At 69.5% G+C, this 11,786-nt stretch overlaps 4 protein-coding genes across 4 annotated transcripts; 1 reads left to right on the top strand and 3 right to left on the bottom strand.

The window, feature by feature from the left end:
* Positions 1-73: 73 nt before the first annotated feature.
* On the bottom strand, positions 74-791 carry EMIHUDRAFT_249011 (hypothetical protein; the record flags this gene model as incomplete). The annotated part of the gene is made up of 3 exons (XM_005761058.1): positions 74-148; positions 228-309; positions 529-791. Coding segments are annotated over 3 exons (420 nt in total), but the record flags the coding sequence as incomplete, so codon positions are not given.
* Positions 792-1,835: 1,044 nt separating this feature from the next.
* EMIHUDRAFT_249012 (hypothetical protein) lies at positions 1,836-4,945 on the bottom strand (the record flags this gene model as incomplete). The annotated part of the gene is made up of 4 exons (XM_005761059.1): positions 1,836-1,934; positions 3,413-3,838; positions 3,920-4,528; positions 4,631-4,945. The coding sequence occupies 4 exons, from the start codon at positions 4,943-4,945 to the stop codon at positions 1,836-1,838; spliced, it is 1,449 nt and encodes a 482-aa protein (XP_005761116.1).
* A 188-nt stretch (positions 4,946-5,133) lies between these two features.
* EMIHUDRAFT_249013 (hypothetical protein) lies at positions 5,134-5,682 on the top strand (the record flags this gene model as incomplete). Its single annotated transcript, XM_005761060.1, has 1 exon — positions 5,134-5,682. The coding sequence occupies one exon, from the start codon at positions 5,134-5,136 to the stop codon at positions 5,680-5,682; it is 549 nt and encodes a 182-aa protein (XP_005761117.1).
* An 85-nt stretch (positions 5,683-5,767) lies between these two features.
* Positions 5,768-11,394, bottom strand: EMIHUDRAFT_249014 (hypothetical protein; the record flags this gene model as incomplete). Its single annotated transcript, XM_005761061.1, has 5 exons — positions 5,768-5,947; positions 6,134-6,271; positions 6,497-9,550; positions 9,754-11,011; positions 11,135-11,394. 5 exons carry the CDS (start codon positions 11,392-11,394, stop codon positions 5,768-5,770), a joined length of 4,890 nt encoding a protein of 1,629 aa, XP_005761118.1.
* Positions 11,395-11,786: the final 392 nt, after the last annotated feature.

Consider the following 11,786-nt stretch of genomic DNA (forward strand, 5'->3'; position numbering starts at 1 on the left):
ACTCTCTCCGGCGTGCATGAGGCACATCGTCTCTCAGGCACCCATGTGTCAGGCACCCATGTGGCAACTGTACTCTCTCCGGCAGGCATGGCGCGGCTCTCGCCTCGAAGAGGACAAACGCGTCGTCGGCGACGGGCGAGAAGAAGACCTACAGGAAGGTTCCAGGAGAGGTCCGGGAAAGGTCCAGGAATGGTCCAGGAAGAGGTCCGCCTCGGAGAGAGGAAAACCTCGCGCAGCACCGGCCGCCAGGCGTCGCGCGAGTACGTGGCAGGCAGCTCCACCGCGACGCACCCGCTGCCTCCTCCACCCCTTCCGCTGGCACCACCACCACCTCCTCCTCCTCCTCCGCCGCCGCCGCCGCCGCCGCCGCCGCCGCCGCCGTGGTCCGGCGCGCCTGCGTCGCCCCTCGCGCTCGGCGAGGGAGCGGAGCCGGCGGCGGCGCTAGGCGACTCCTCGGTCGCGGTGGCGCGCTTCGGAAGCGACGGCGGCGAGGCGGCCGCCGCGGCCGGGCGCTTCTGCCCGCCCGACGGCGCGGCAAAGAACGGGTGATCGTCGGGGTGATTCTCCTCCACAAAGTGGGCCGGGTTCTTGCGCTTGCAGTTGGCGCCGAAGCGGCACATCGGCTTCCCCGGCGCCGGCGCGTAGACCGCCTCCTTCCCGACGCCGACGCAGACGGCGCTGTCGCCTCCGCCGACAGCGTTAGCCGCGAAGAACGGGTGATCGTCGGGGTGGTTTTCCTCGGTGAAGTGGGCCGGGTTCTTGCGCTTGCAGCTGGCGCCGAAGCGGCACATCGGCTTTCCCGGCGCCGGCGCGTACATTATTGCCGAGAGCGACGGTGCTGAACCCAAAGCGGGCCGGGAGGCGGAGAGCCAGCGCGGGAAATTTTTTAAGCTTAGCCTTCGATGTTATGAAACAACGCAAGGCGGACAGGGCATATCGCTCTCGGGCCCACCCAGACATCCCTCACACCCGCGCACACCCGCCGCCCCCGCGCGCGCGCCCCACCCCGGCCGGGCAACCCTCCCCCAAACCGCAAAACAAGCTTACGACACTAGTGTGTGTGTGTGTGCCGTGGCGATGCCTCCGGCTGTTTGCGGCGGGCGGCTTGCTGCTCGCGGAAAAACTCGTCTCGTGGCACACCGAGAGCTTATGCTCTGGCGAGATGTGAGGCGCATGCGCCCAGGAGGGGAGGGCGCATGCGTAAGAGGTGTGAGCGAGTGACGGGTAATCGTGGCCGTGATTGAGTGATTGATGGGAAGGTGAAACACAGTCCGACCAACGACTGGGACTCCAACGCGGTATGGGTGGACGCTATAGACGGGCGATGACGGTCACACAGACAGGAGCGACACACAGAACCACAAGACAAGACACTCAGCCAACGGGGCGGCTGCCACACATCCTGAGCGAACTTCCCTAATCACCCGCGGCCGGACTCCATCCGGCACGCGTCGCTGGGCGCTCAGAGCTGCGTCCCCTGCTCGCCACCCCGACGCCCAAGGCGCCCGAGTGAACGACAGGCGGCACGCGAAGACTGGTTGCAATCCCGCCGACCGCCAGGCCGCGGGATGATGTGTGCGTGGTCATGTAGTGGGTCTCGGAAGCTCCCCTCTCGGGCTAGGGGCCAGCCCCTCTCCCTTGCCCTCGGAACAGTGTGTCCGAGTCGAGGCGTGTGCTTGCCGGTCGACGGCCGCGCGCGGTTGGCATTGTGACGAAGGTTGCGCGCGGCCGCGGCGCGCCCGCCATGGTTCGGCGCGGCGCGCCTACCAGCGGCAGTTGTCGAGGCACGGGAACGCTTACCCGGGGTCATCCTCTGAGCCTGGTCGTCGGCGCCGCTATGCCACGGCGGCGCATTCGACGTCGTCGGCGCGCTGCCCCGCGGTAAACCCCGCCGCACGTGGCGACGGCCGCAGGTTGGCCCGGTGCAGCGCGCCCTGGCCGCAGACTGAAGCCGTGGCCAAGAAAATCAAGATCTTAAGCTCTCTGTTTGGACCACAGCGAAAAACTCGACGGTTTTGGGCGTTTCAGAGCACGCTGAATCGATTGGCTTTCATAGTTGTTGACTCAAAACTCGATGAGCGCGAGAGGCTCGGCGCACGACGACGCTGACGACGAGCTCAAACGTCGACGCGCGACAGCAAAAGCCAGTGGGCTAGCAGGGAGCCTTGCGAAAACGCTGCCCAGCGAGGCTGCTCGGCAGCGGGCGAAGCCTCGGCTGCCAGCGAGGCTGCTCGGCAGCGGGCGAAGCCTCGGCTGCGACGCGCTCTTCGACGGGGGCTCGGGGTACGGGTGGGATTCCTCCTCGGGGGGCGGGGCCTTCTTCTAGGCGCCCGCCTTGACCCAACATAGAGGGCGTTGTGGGCCTAGCTTTTGGGTAATATAAAACAAGCCTCGGCTGCATGCCATCTCCGCCCCCCCTTGAGGGGTACAGGAGTCGAGTACGGTAGACTGATCAACATCGGCGGTGGCCAGCCCCCAACGGGCCGAGCTTCCAGCAAGGATGGCTGCTCTGTGTGTTTGCAGCCATCGGGCTATGGCTGCTCTGTACGCGGTGGTAAGTAACAACGGCCATCCAAAAGTGATCAAGCTGCTCGCTTCGAAGGGCGCCAACTGCGAGGCCATCTCATCGTCGGAGTGCACGCCGCTGCACAATGCGGCCGAAGAGGGCGGCGTCGCCTGCGTCAAGGCTCTGGTGGAGGTGGGCGACGTGGCGCTCGAGGACGAGGATTGCGACGGCCTCACGCCGGCGGCCTTCGCGGCCCGGGCGGGCAACGTCGACACGATGCAGGCGCTGGCGGAGCTCGGTGCCAACATGCAAGCCGTCGATGCGAAGAAGATGACGCTCGCGCACCACGCGGCGGCCAGCGGACATACCGAGGTGATAAGCGCGCTGGCAAAGCTCGACGGGTGTGCCGAGCAGCACAGCGCGGAAGACGAGGCCAAGAAGACGCCGATGCACCTAGCTGCGGCGAACGGCCACGCGGAGGCGGTCGACGCACTGGCCAGTCTGGGCGCAGACATCGACGCGAGGGACAAGGACGGGCGGACGCCCCTCAAGCTCGCAACGATGACGGACACTGAGGAGCACCAGGCCGTCATGGATCTGCTGATAGAGCGGGGCGCCGACGAGGGCGACGACGACGACGACGACGACGACGACGACGACGAAGAAGAATAAGTGCGCCAGCGCGGGGAAAAGAGATGGGGTGGTGGCGGTGCCCCGCTGTGCAGGCTAAAAAAGAAAGAGCGTTTCAGAACAGTGTTATCCATACAGTAATGCCCGCTGTTCGCTGTGGCGCGTTCGCTGTCTCTCCATCTTTATCTTCTTTCCTGTCTACTTGTGCCTATCTGCTCTGTATATCTCGGTCTACCCCTGCCGGCGCCGGGCCGCGACGCCTCCTGCGACTGCTACCGCGGCTACCGCGGCGGCCGCCACGCCGAGGGCGGCCGTCCCGAGCAGGGCCAAGGACCAGGACGGCCTCACGAGGCCCGGCTTGAGGTGCTCGTACCCGCCGCACGCCGCGACGTGCTCGATGACGTCGACGGCCCTCGTAGCGCCGCCCTGGGTGGCCAGGGCCCGGCGCACCGTCCCGATGCGCTTGACGAAGGCCGGCAGGTCGGCAAGCACCTCGCGGAGGGCGGCGGCCACGGGCCCGGCAGGCCCTCCCGGCACGACGACGCCGGTCCCGGAGGCCTTGACCCGCGCGGCGTTGGCCGGCTGGTCCTTGCCCGTCGGGACGCAGACCATCGGGACCTCGTTCAGCAGGGCCTCGTAGGTCGAGTTGGCGCCGTTGTGGGTCACATAAACCTGGACCGCCTCGTGCGCTAGGACCGCCCACTGCGGCACGAACGACTCGATGCGCCACCTGGCTTCGGTCGCCGTCGCGCTGTCTTCAGCGGCGGCGGCGGCGGCGGCCACCTCCGGCGGCAGGAAGCCCTGCTGGTCCGCCGGCAGGCTCCACAGGAAGGCGATGGAGTCCTGCCCCGGCTCCTGCTGGACCCGCGTGAGTTCGCTGCAGAGCTTGGCGACGCCCTCCGCCTTGAAGGTGTGCATGGTGCCGAAGGCCACGTAGACTACCCTCGTGCCCGCGGCGCGGCGGGCGTCGAGCCAGCTTGCCAGGTCGGGTCCGAGCGGCGGGAACGCGGCCGGCGGCGAAGGCCCAACGAAGTGCAAGAGGGGCGAGCGGGAGCACGGGAACTCGAAGCCCAGGCCCGTCGTCGCGACCATGAGGCGGTCCTGCGTCGCGCACGGGAAGATGTCCTGCTCCAGCAAGGCCGGGAGCCCGCGGCTCGACCGCTCCTTGTTGCGGGCCAGCAGCAAGAGCCGGGCAAAGACGGCCTCGCCGCCCGAGACCATGAGGCTCCGGGCCCGGAGGTACAGGCCCGTGCGGTCTCGCTGCGGCGGCATCGCCGTCATGCTCAAGGGGTTCGGGAACACGACCACGACCGGCACCCCGAGCTTGTCCGCGGCGTCGACCGCCGCGGTCGAAAAGAAGTCGCACACGAAGACCGCCGGGAGGGGGCGGGCCTTCCCCTCGGCGGCAGGGCTGGAAGAAGATGAAGAAGAAGAAGAAGAGGACGAGGAAGACGAGCTGCTAGTGCTGCTGCCGCCGCCGTAGTGCCCCAGGACTGCCTCGTAGAGCGGCGCGCTGGCCATCGCGAGCGGTCCTCCCTTGCTCAGAATGCCGAGAAGACCGACCTCCTTCCGGAGCGCGCTCGGCCCGCGGACCTCCGAGAAATGCACGCCGACGATCGTCGTGTTTGGCGACGACGGCCCAAGTCCGGCGCCCTCCAGCTCGCGCACGTACTTGTCGCCGCCGTCGCAGAAGATGGTGACCCGATGGCCCCGGCGCGTCAACTCCGACATGTAAGGGATCAGGGGCTTGAGGTGGCCCATCTGCGACACCGTCGCGAATGCGAACTCGATGCTGGGGGCGGCGGCCATGGTACCAGGTGATGGAGGTCGGAGGACGTGCTCGCGGCGTCCCCCCCAAACAAAAAATTCCAACCCGGCTTGTGATGGCAGCCAGTGAGTGTGTGTGTGTGTGTGTGTGTGTGTGTGTGTGTGTGTGTGTGTCACTCACTCACTCACTGATGGCAGCCAGCCCCCAACGGGCCGAGCTTCCAGCAAGGATGGCTGCTCTGTGTGTATTGCAGCCATCGGGCTATGGCTGCTCTGTAACGAGTTATGCCCAGCAGCGCTTTGACCACGTGCTCGTCGAGTCGTCGGGCATCTCCGAGCCGCTCCCTGTCGCCGAGACCTTCACCTTCCGCGATCGTGCCACTGCGTTGGACGACGTTGCCTCTCTCGCCAACTTGGTCACGGTTGTCGACGCTGCGTCTGTCTTCGAGCAGCTCAGCACGATGGAAACGCTCGTGGACCGCGGCTGGGAGGCGGCCAAAGGCGACGAGCGCACCGTGTCACACCTGCTCTGCGACCAGCTCGAGTTCGCCGATCTGCTACTGCTCAACAAGCGCGATCTGGTGACGGAGGAGCAGCTCGGCGCGGTCGAGGCATTCCTGCGCAAGGCCAACCCGACGGGCGAGGTCGTGCGCACGGAACGTAGCGTTCTGCTCGGCACGGCGCGCTTCAGCATGAAGAAGGCCGAGGAGCACCCGCAGTGGCTGGTCGAGGCGCGCGAGCACGAGACGGCGTGGACACGGGTCCGATCTTGTGCATAGTACGTACCTGCCGAGCACAAGGAGGGAAGGAGCGTGAGAGCACGTCTGACTTTCACCTGGGACTCAAAACAGTGCATCCAGCAACTCAAGAGGCGCACTTGCTGTCGCCACAACTCCGAGCGCGCATCGCAAAATCCGAGCACTTTTCTCCCGCCTGCAGCATGACGTTGCTGCAACCTCCCAGGACCGCTTTCCGTCCCGCGAATTTGCCAGTGAGGAAGAGGCTGCAAGCGGGCTGCGGATCAGCAAGGCGGCTGTCCAAGACCTACACCGCGGCAGAAATCAGCATTAGCTAAGCTATATTCAGTTCGACCAGAGGGAATGATGATGGCACTATTGCGGAGGTCGGTGCGGAGGACGGAGCGGAGGATAGCTCCGAGTTGAGTGTCGACGACGGGGCGGCGGACGGGGCAGCGCTCGGACTTGACGATGAGACCGCTCGCTCGGGGACCAGCACGCATTCGTGGAAACCGATGTGAAGGAAGACGGTTCCCTCCTGTTTGCATTCCTCCGGATCGCTGCTGTCCCATTGCTTGCAGCACGCGCCTGGTGTGCCGAGCACGCCGTCACAGCTGGTGCAGTACCCAGGCTTGTATCCGCAGGCTCGCCAGCATTCGCTCGGTCCCCAGAAACCCCCACAACCCTCACACTTGCTTACATCTTGCGACGGCGGCGGCGACGCATGGCGCGTCAACGGAGACAGCAGAGGCAATAGTGGCGGTGATAGAGGTGGAGTCGAGTGAACAAGTGCTGCCGGCAGCGGTGGCGTTGGTGCGGGTGGTAGCAGCGGCCAGGGAGAGAGCGGCGGTGCAACTGATATTGACGGCTCCTTTGGTTGCCCCGGCGATGGCGGCGCGGCAGGAGGCGGAGATCTCTCCTCCAGGGCAAAGGTGAGCGGGCACTGCGGGGACTGCTCGTACGGCGCGGCCTGGCCGCCAGCGCCGCCCTCGTCCGGGTCGACAAACAGCTCCTCGAGGCCCGCGACGCTGACCACTCCCTCCGCGTCGCCGAGCAGCGCCTGCACGTCCGCGAGCAGCGCCTCGGCCGACGCCACCTCCCCAACCCCGGCGGTGACGAGGACGTCGTCCGTCTGGGTGAGCTCGAAGGTGGCGTCGTCGACGCCGGCGGAGGCGAGCGCCGTGGCGGTGAAGTCGCCCACTGAAGGCGCAGAGCGCTCGGCCACAACGCTTGTCGTGGTTGTGTCCACTTCGAGCGCGGTGGCGAGCCGCTGGCCCGCGCCTGAGCCGCCATCGCCGCCGTCCTCACCCTCCTTCCCCCCGCCGCCACCCTCCTCCTCCTCCACCGTCGTCAGCCGCACCTCGAGGCGCGAGCACATCACCTCCGCCGCCACGCCCGGCAGCGCGGCGACATCGATGGGCTGCAGGCCGCCCGAGGTGTCCACCTCGCTCAGGCGGCGGCCGGGGCCGAGCTTGCGCGAGCGGCACCTCTCGTCCCACTTCCCGTTGGCCAGGCGGGCGTGGCAGAGGGTGCGCACGACGCGGACGAGGAAGGCGTTGCGGCACGGGTCCGCCACCGTCTCTGAGCCATACGGCGAGCTGACCTGCCACGCGCCCGACCGGCAAAAGTGCTGGTGCCGCAGCCGGCGGCGGCTGGCCGGCCGGTGGTCGTCGTGGTCGAGGGACGCGTTGGCGGGCGCGAAGGTGAGCGGGCACTGCGGGGACTGCTCGTACGGCGCGGCCTGGCCGCCAGCGCCGCCCTCGTCCGGGTCGACAAACAGCTCCTCGAGGCCCGCGACGCTGACCACTCCCTCCGCGTCGCCGAGCAGCGCCTGCACGTCCGCGAGCAGCGCCTCGGCCGACGCCACCTCCCCAACCCCGGCGGTGACGAGGACGTCGTCCGTCTGGGTGAGCTCGAAGGTGGCGTCGTCGACGCCGGCGGAGGCGAGCGCCGTGGCGGTGAAGTCGCCCACCGACATGCCCGCGACGTCCGCCGTGTCGAGCTGGAGCGTGGTGGGGCCTGTGCTCGACTCGATGCGGATCGTGAGGTTGGCCTGCAGCAAGGCGCCCGCGAGCCGCTCGCCCGTCCCGGCGAGGGGGTCGACCAGCGCGCCATCTCCGCCGCCCTCACCTTCCTTCCCCCCGCCGCCACCCTCCTCCTCCGCCACCGTCGTCAGATGCACCTCGAGGCGCGAGCACATCACCTCCGCCGCCACGCCCGGCAGCGCGGCGACATCGATGGGCTGCAGGCCGCCCGAGGTGTCCACCTCGCTCAGGCGGCGGCCGGGGCCGAGCTTGCGCGAGCGGCACCTCTCGTCCCACTTCCCGTTGGCCAGGCGGGCGTGGCAGAGGGTGCGCACGACGCGGACGAGGAAGGCGTTGCGGCACGGGTCCGCCACCGTCTCTGAGCCATACGGCGAGCTGACCTGCCACGCGCCCGACCGGCAAAAGTGCTGGTGCCGCAGCCGGCGGCGGCTGGCCGGCTGGTGGTCGTCGTGGTCGAGGGACGCGTTGGCGGGCGCGAAGGTGAGCGGGCACTGCGGGGACTGCTCGTACGGCGCGGCCTGGCCGCCAGCGCCGCCCTCGTCCGGGTCGACAAACAGCTCCTCGAGGCCCGCGACGCTGACCACTCCCTCCGCGTCGCCGAGCAGCGCCTGCACGTCCGCGAGCAGCGCCTCGGCCGACGCCACCTCCCCAACCCCGGCGGTGACGAGGACGTCGTCCGTCTGGGTGAGCTCGAAGGTGGCGTCGTCGACGCCGGCGGAGGCGAGCGCCGTGGCGGTGAAGTCGCCCACCGACATGCCCGCGACGTCCGCCGTGTCGAGCTGGAGCGTGGTGGGGCCTGTGCTCGACTCGATGCGGATCGTGAGGTTGGCCTGCAGCAAGGCGCCCGCGAGCCGCTCGCCCGTCCCGGCGAGGGGGTCGACCAGCGCGCCATCTCCGCCGCCCTCACCCTCCTTCCCCCCGCCGCCACCCTCCTCCTCCGCCACCGTCGTCAGATGCACCTCGAGGCGCGAGCACATCACCTCCGCCGCCACGCCCGGCAGCGCGGCGACATCGATGGGCTGCAGGCCGCCCGAGGTGTCCACCTCGCTCAGGCGGCGGCCGGGGCCGAGCTTGCGCGAGCGGCACCTCTCGTCCCACTTCCCGTTGGCCAGGCGGGCGTGGCAGAGGGTGCGCACGACGCGGACGAGGAAGGCGTTGCGGCACGGGTCCGCCACCGTCTCTGAGCCATACGGCGAGCTGACCTGCCACGCGCCCGACCGGCAAAAGTGCTGGTGCCGCAGCCGGCGGCGGCTGGCCGGCTGGTGGTCGTCGTGGTCGAGGGACGCGTTGGCGGGCGCGAAGGTGAGCGGGCACTGCGGGGACTGCTCGTACGGCGCGGCCTGGCCGCCAGCGCCGCCCTCGTCCGGGTCGACAAACAGCTCCTCGAGGCCCGCGACGCTGACCACTCCCTCCGCGTCGCCGAGCAGCGCCTGCACGTCCGCGAGCAGCGCCTCGGCCGACGCCACCTCCCCAACCCCGGCGGTGACGAGGACGTCGTCCGTCTGGGTGAGCTCGAAGGTGGCGTCGTCGACGCCGGCGGAGGCGAGCGCCGTGGCGGTGAAGTCGCCCACCGACATGCCCGCGACGTCCGCCGTGTCGAGCTGGAGCGTGGTGGGGCCTGTGCTCGACTCGATGCGGATCGTGAGGTTGGCCTGCAGCAAGGCGCCCGCGAGCCGCTCGCCCGTCCCGGCGAGGGGGTCGACCAGCGCGCCATCTCCGCCGCCCTCACCTTCCTTCCCCCCGCCGCCACCCTCCTCCTCCGCCACCGTCGTCAGATGCACCTCGAGGCGCGAGCACATCACCTCCGCCGCCACGCCCGGCAGCGCGGCGACATCGATGGGCTGCAGGCCGCCCGAGGTGTCCACCTCGCTCAGGCGGCGGCCGGGGCCGAGCTTGCGCGAGCGGCACCTCTCGTCCCACTTCCCGTTGGCCAGGCGGGCGTGGCAGAGGGGGGGGGCATTTGGGCCTGGGCCACGACCCGGGGGCCTCGGGTGGCAACAGAAGGAAGTGCGGTTATGCGGCACGGGTCCCGCCCGACCGGGGTCTCTGAGCCATACGGCGAGCTGACCTGCCACGCGCCCGACCGGCAAAAGTGCTGGTGCCGCAGCCGGCGGCGGCCCGTTTTGGTTGCCCCCGGCTGGTGGTCGTCGTGGTCGAGGGACGCGTTGGCGGGCGCGAAGGTGAGCGGGCACTGCGGGGACTGCTCGTACGGCGCGGCCTGGCCGCCAGCGCCGCCCTCGTCCGGGTCGACAAACAGCTCCTCGAGGCCCGCGACGCTGACCACTCCCTCCGCGTCGCCGAGCAGCGCCTGCACGTCCGCGAGCAGCGCCTCGGCCGACGCCACCTCCCCAACCCCGGCGGTGACGAGGACGTCGTCCGTCTGGGTGAGCTCGAAGGTGGCGTCGTCGACGCCGGCGGAGGCGAGCGCCGTGGCGGTGAAGTCGCCCACCGACATGCCCGCGACGTCCGCCGTGTCGAGCTGGAGCGTGGTGGGGCCTGTGCTCGACTCGATGCGGATCGTGAGGTTGGCCTGCAGCAAGGCGCCCGCGAGCCGCTCGCCCGTCCCGGCGAGGGGGTCGACCAGCGCGCCATCTCCGCCGCCCTCACCTTCCTTCCCCCCGCCGCCACCCTCCTCCTCCGCCACCGTCGTCAGATGCACCTCGAGGCGCGAGCACATCACCTCCGCCGCCACGCCCGGCAGCGCGGCGACATCGATGGGCTGCAGGCCGCCCGAGGTGTCCACCTCGCTCAGGCGGCGGCCGGGGCCGAGCTTGCGCGAGCGGCACCTCTCGTCCCACTTCCCGTTGGCCAGGCGGGCGTGGCAGAGGGTGCGCACGACGCGGACGAGGAAGGCGTTGCGGCACGGGTCCGCCACCGTCTCTGAGCCATACGGCGAGCTGACCTGCCACGCGCCCGACCGGCAAAAGTGCTGGTGCCGCAGCCGGCGGCGGCTGGCCGGCTGGTGGTCGTCGTGGTCGAGGGACGCGTTGGCGGGCGCGAAGGTGAGCGGGCACTGCGGGGACTGCTCGTACGGCGCGGCCTGGCCGCCAGCGCCGCCCTCGTCCGGGTCGACAAACAGCTCCTCAAGGCCCGCGACGCTGACCGCTCCCTCCGCGTCGCCGAGCAGCGCCTGCACGTCCGCGAGCAGCGCCTCGGCCGACGCCACCTCCCCAACCCCGGCGGTGACGAGGACGTCGTCCGTCTGGGTGAGCTCGAAGGTGGCGTCGTCGACGCCGGCGGAGGCGAGCGCCGTGGCGGTGAAGTCGCCCACCGACATGCCCGCGACGTCCGCCGTGTCGAGCTGGATCGTCTCGATCACAACGTCGCTGACTGGGAGGTCTTGTGTCTCTAGCAAAAGGCTCACCTCGACTCCAAACGATAGTGGTTCCGCCGGCGGCGTTGGCGGCGATGGCGTCGACGGTGGTGCCGGCGGCGATTGCGTGTAGCACCCCTCGAGCTCGATCGGGCAGTTCCATGGCCCACTGCCGCCGGCAACCTTGACCAGCCGCACGTACTGCACCTCGGCGCCCGTGCACGACGCGTACGCGGTGTGGTCGTTCATCTTGTCCGCGCTGCAGATCGTGGTGAACCCCGAGTTTGAGTAAAGCGAGCCCTCCAGGCGGAACCGCTGCGAGCGCTGATCGCCGTTGGAAGCGCTGCAGTCGGAGCGGCGCCAACCGGTCACCTTCTGCAGCGTCGGCAGCCGCATGATGCTGGCCGTCTCGGAGCTGCACGAGTCACACGCCCAGACGCCGTTGAGGAAGTCGTGGAAGTTTTGGTACGTGCCCGCATCGCTCGCGATGGCCGCGCTGCCGGGGCCGCTTGAGGTGGGCAGCGTGCCGCAGATCGGGAGGGCGGGAGGGGTCGGAGGCAAAGCTGGCAGCGGCCCTAATGGCGGAGGCAAGGAGGGCGGCGGGGGTGGCAGCGACGGCGGCGAATTTGGCGGAGCGATGCAGTAGACGCAGCTCCCCCACCGTCCGCCGTCTGGTCTGGTCCCGCACCATCCGAAAGGGGGATAGTTCCCACGCACGCGCGCGTTGCGCCGCGAGCGCTCCGCGCTACTCGCCCGGCCGGGCTCGAACCCCAGACCACTCGACCAAA

This window comes from Emiliania huxleyi (genome assembly GCF_000372725.1).
Source record: "Emiliania huxleyi CCMP1516 unplaced genomic scaffold EMIHUscaffold_728, whole genome shotgun sequence".
Classification (NCBI taxonomy): domain Eukaryota; phylum Haptophyta; order Isochrysidales; family Noelaerhabdaceae; genus Emiliania; species Emiliania huxleyi.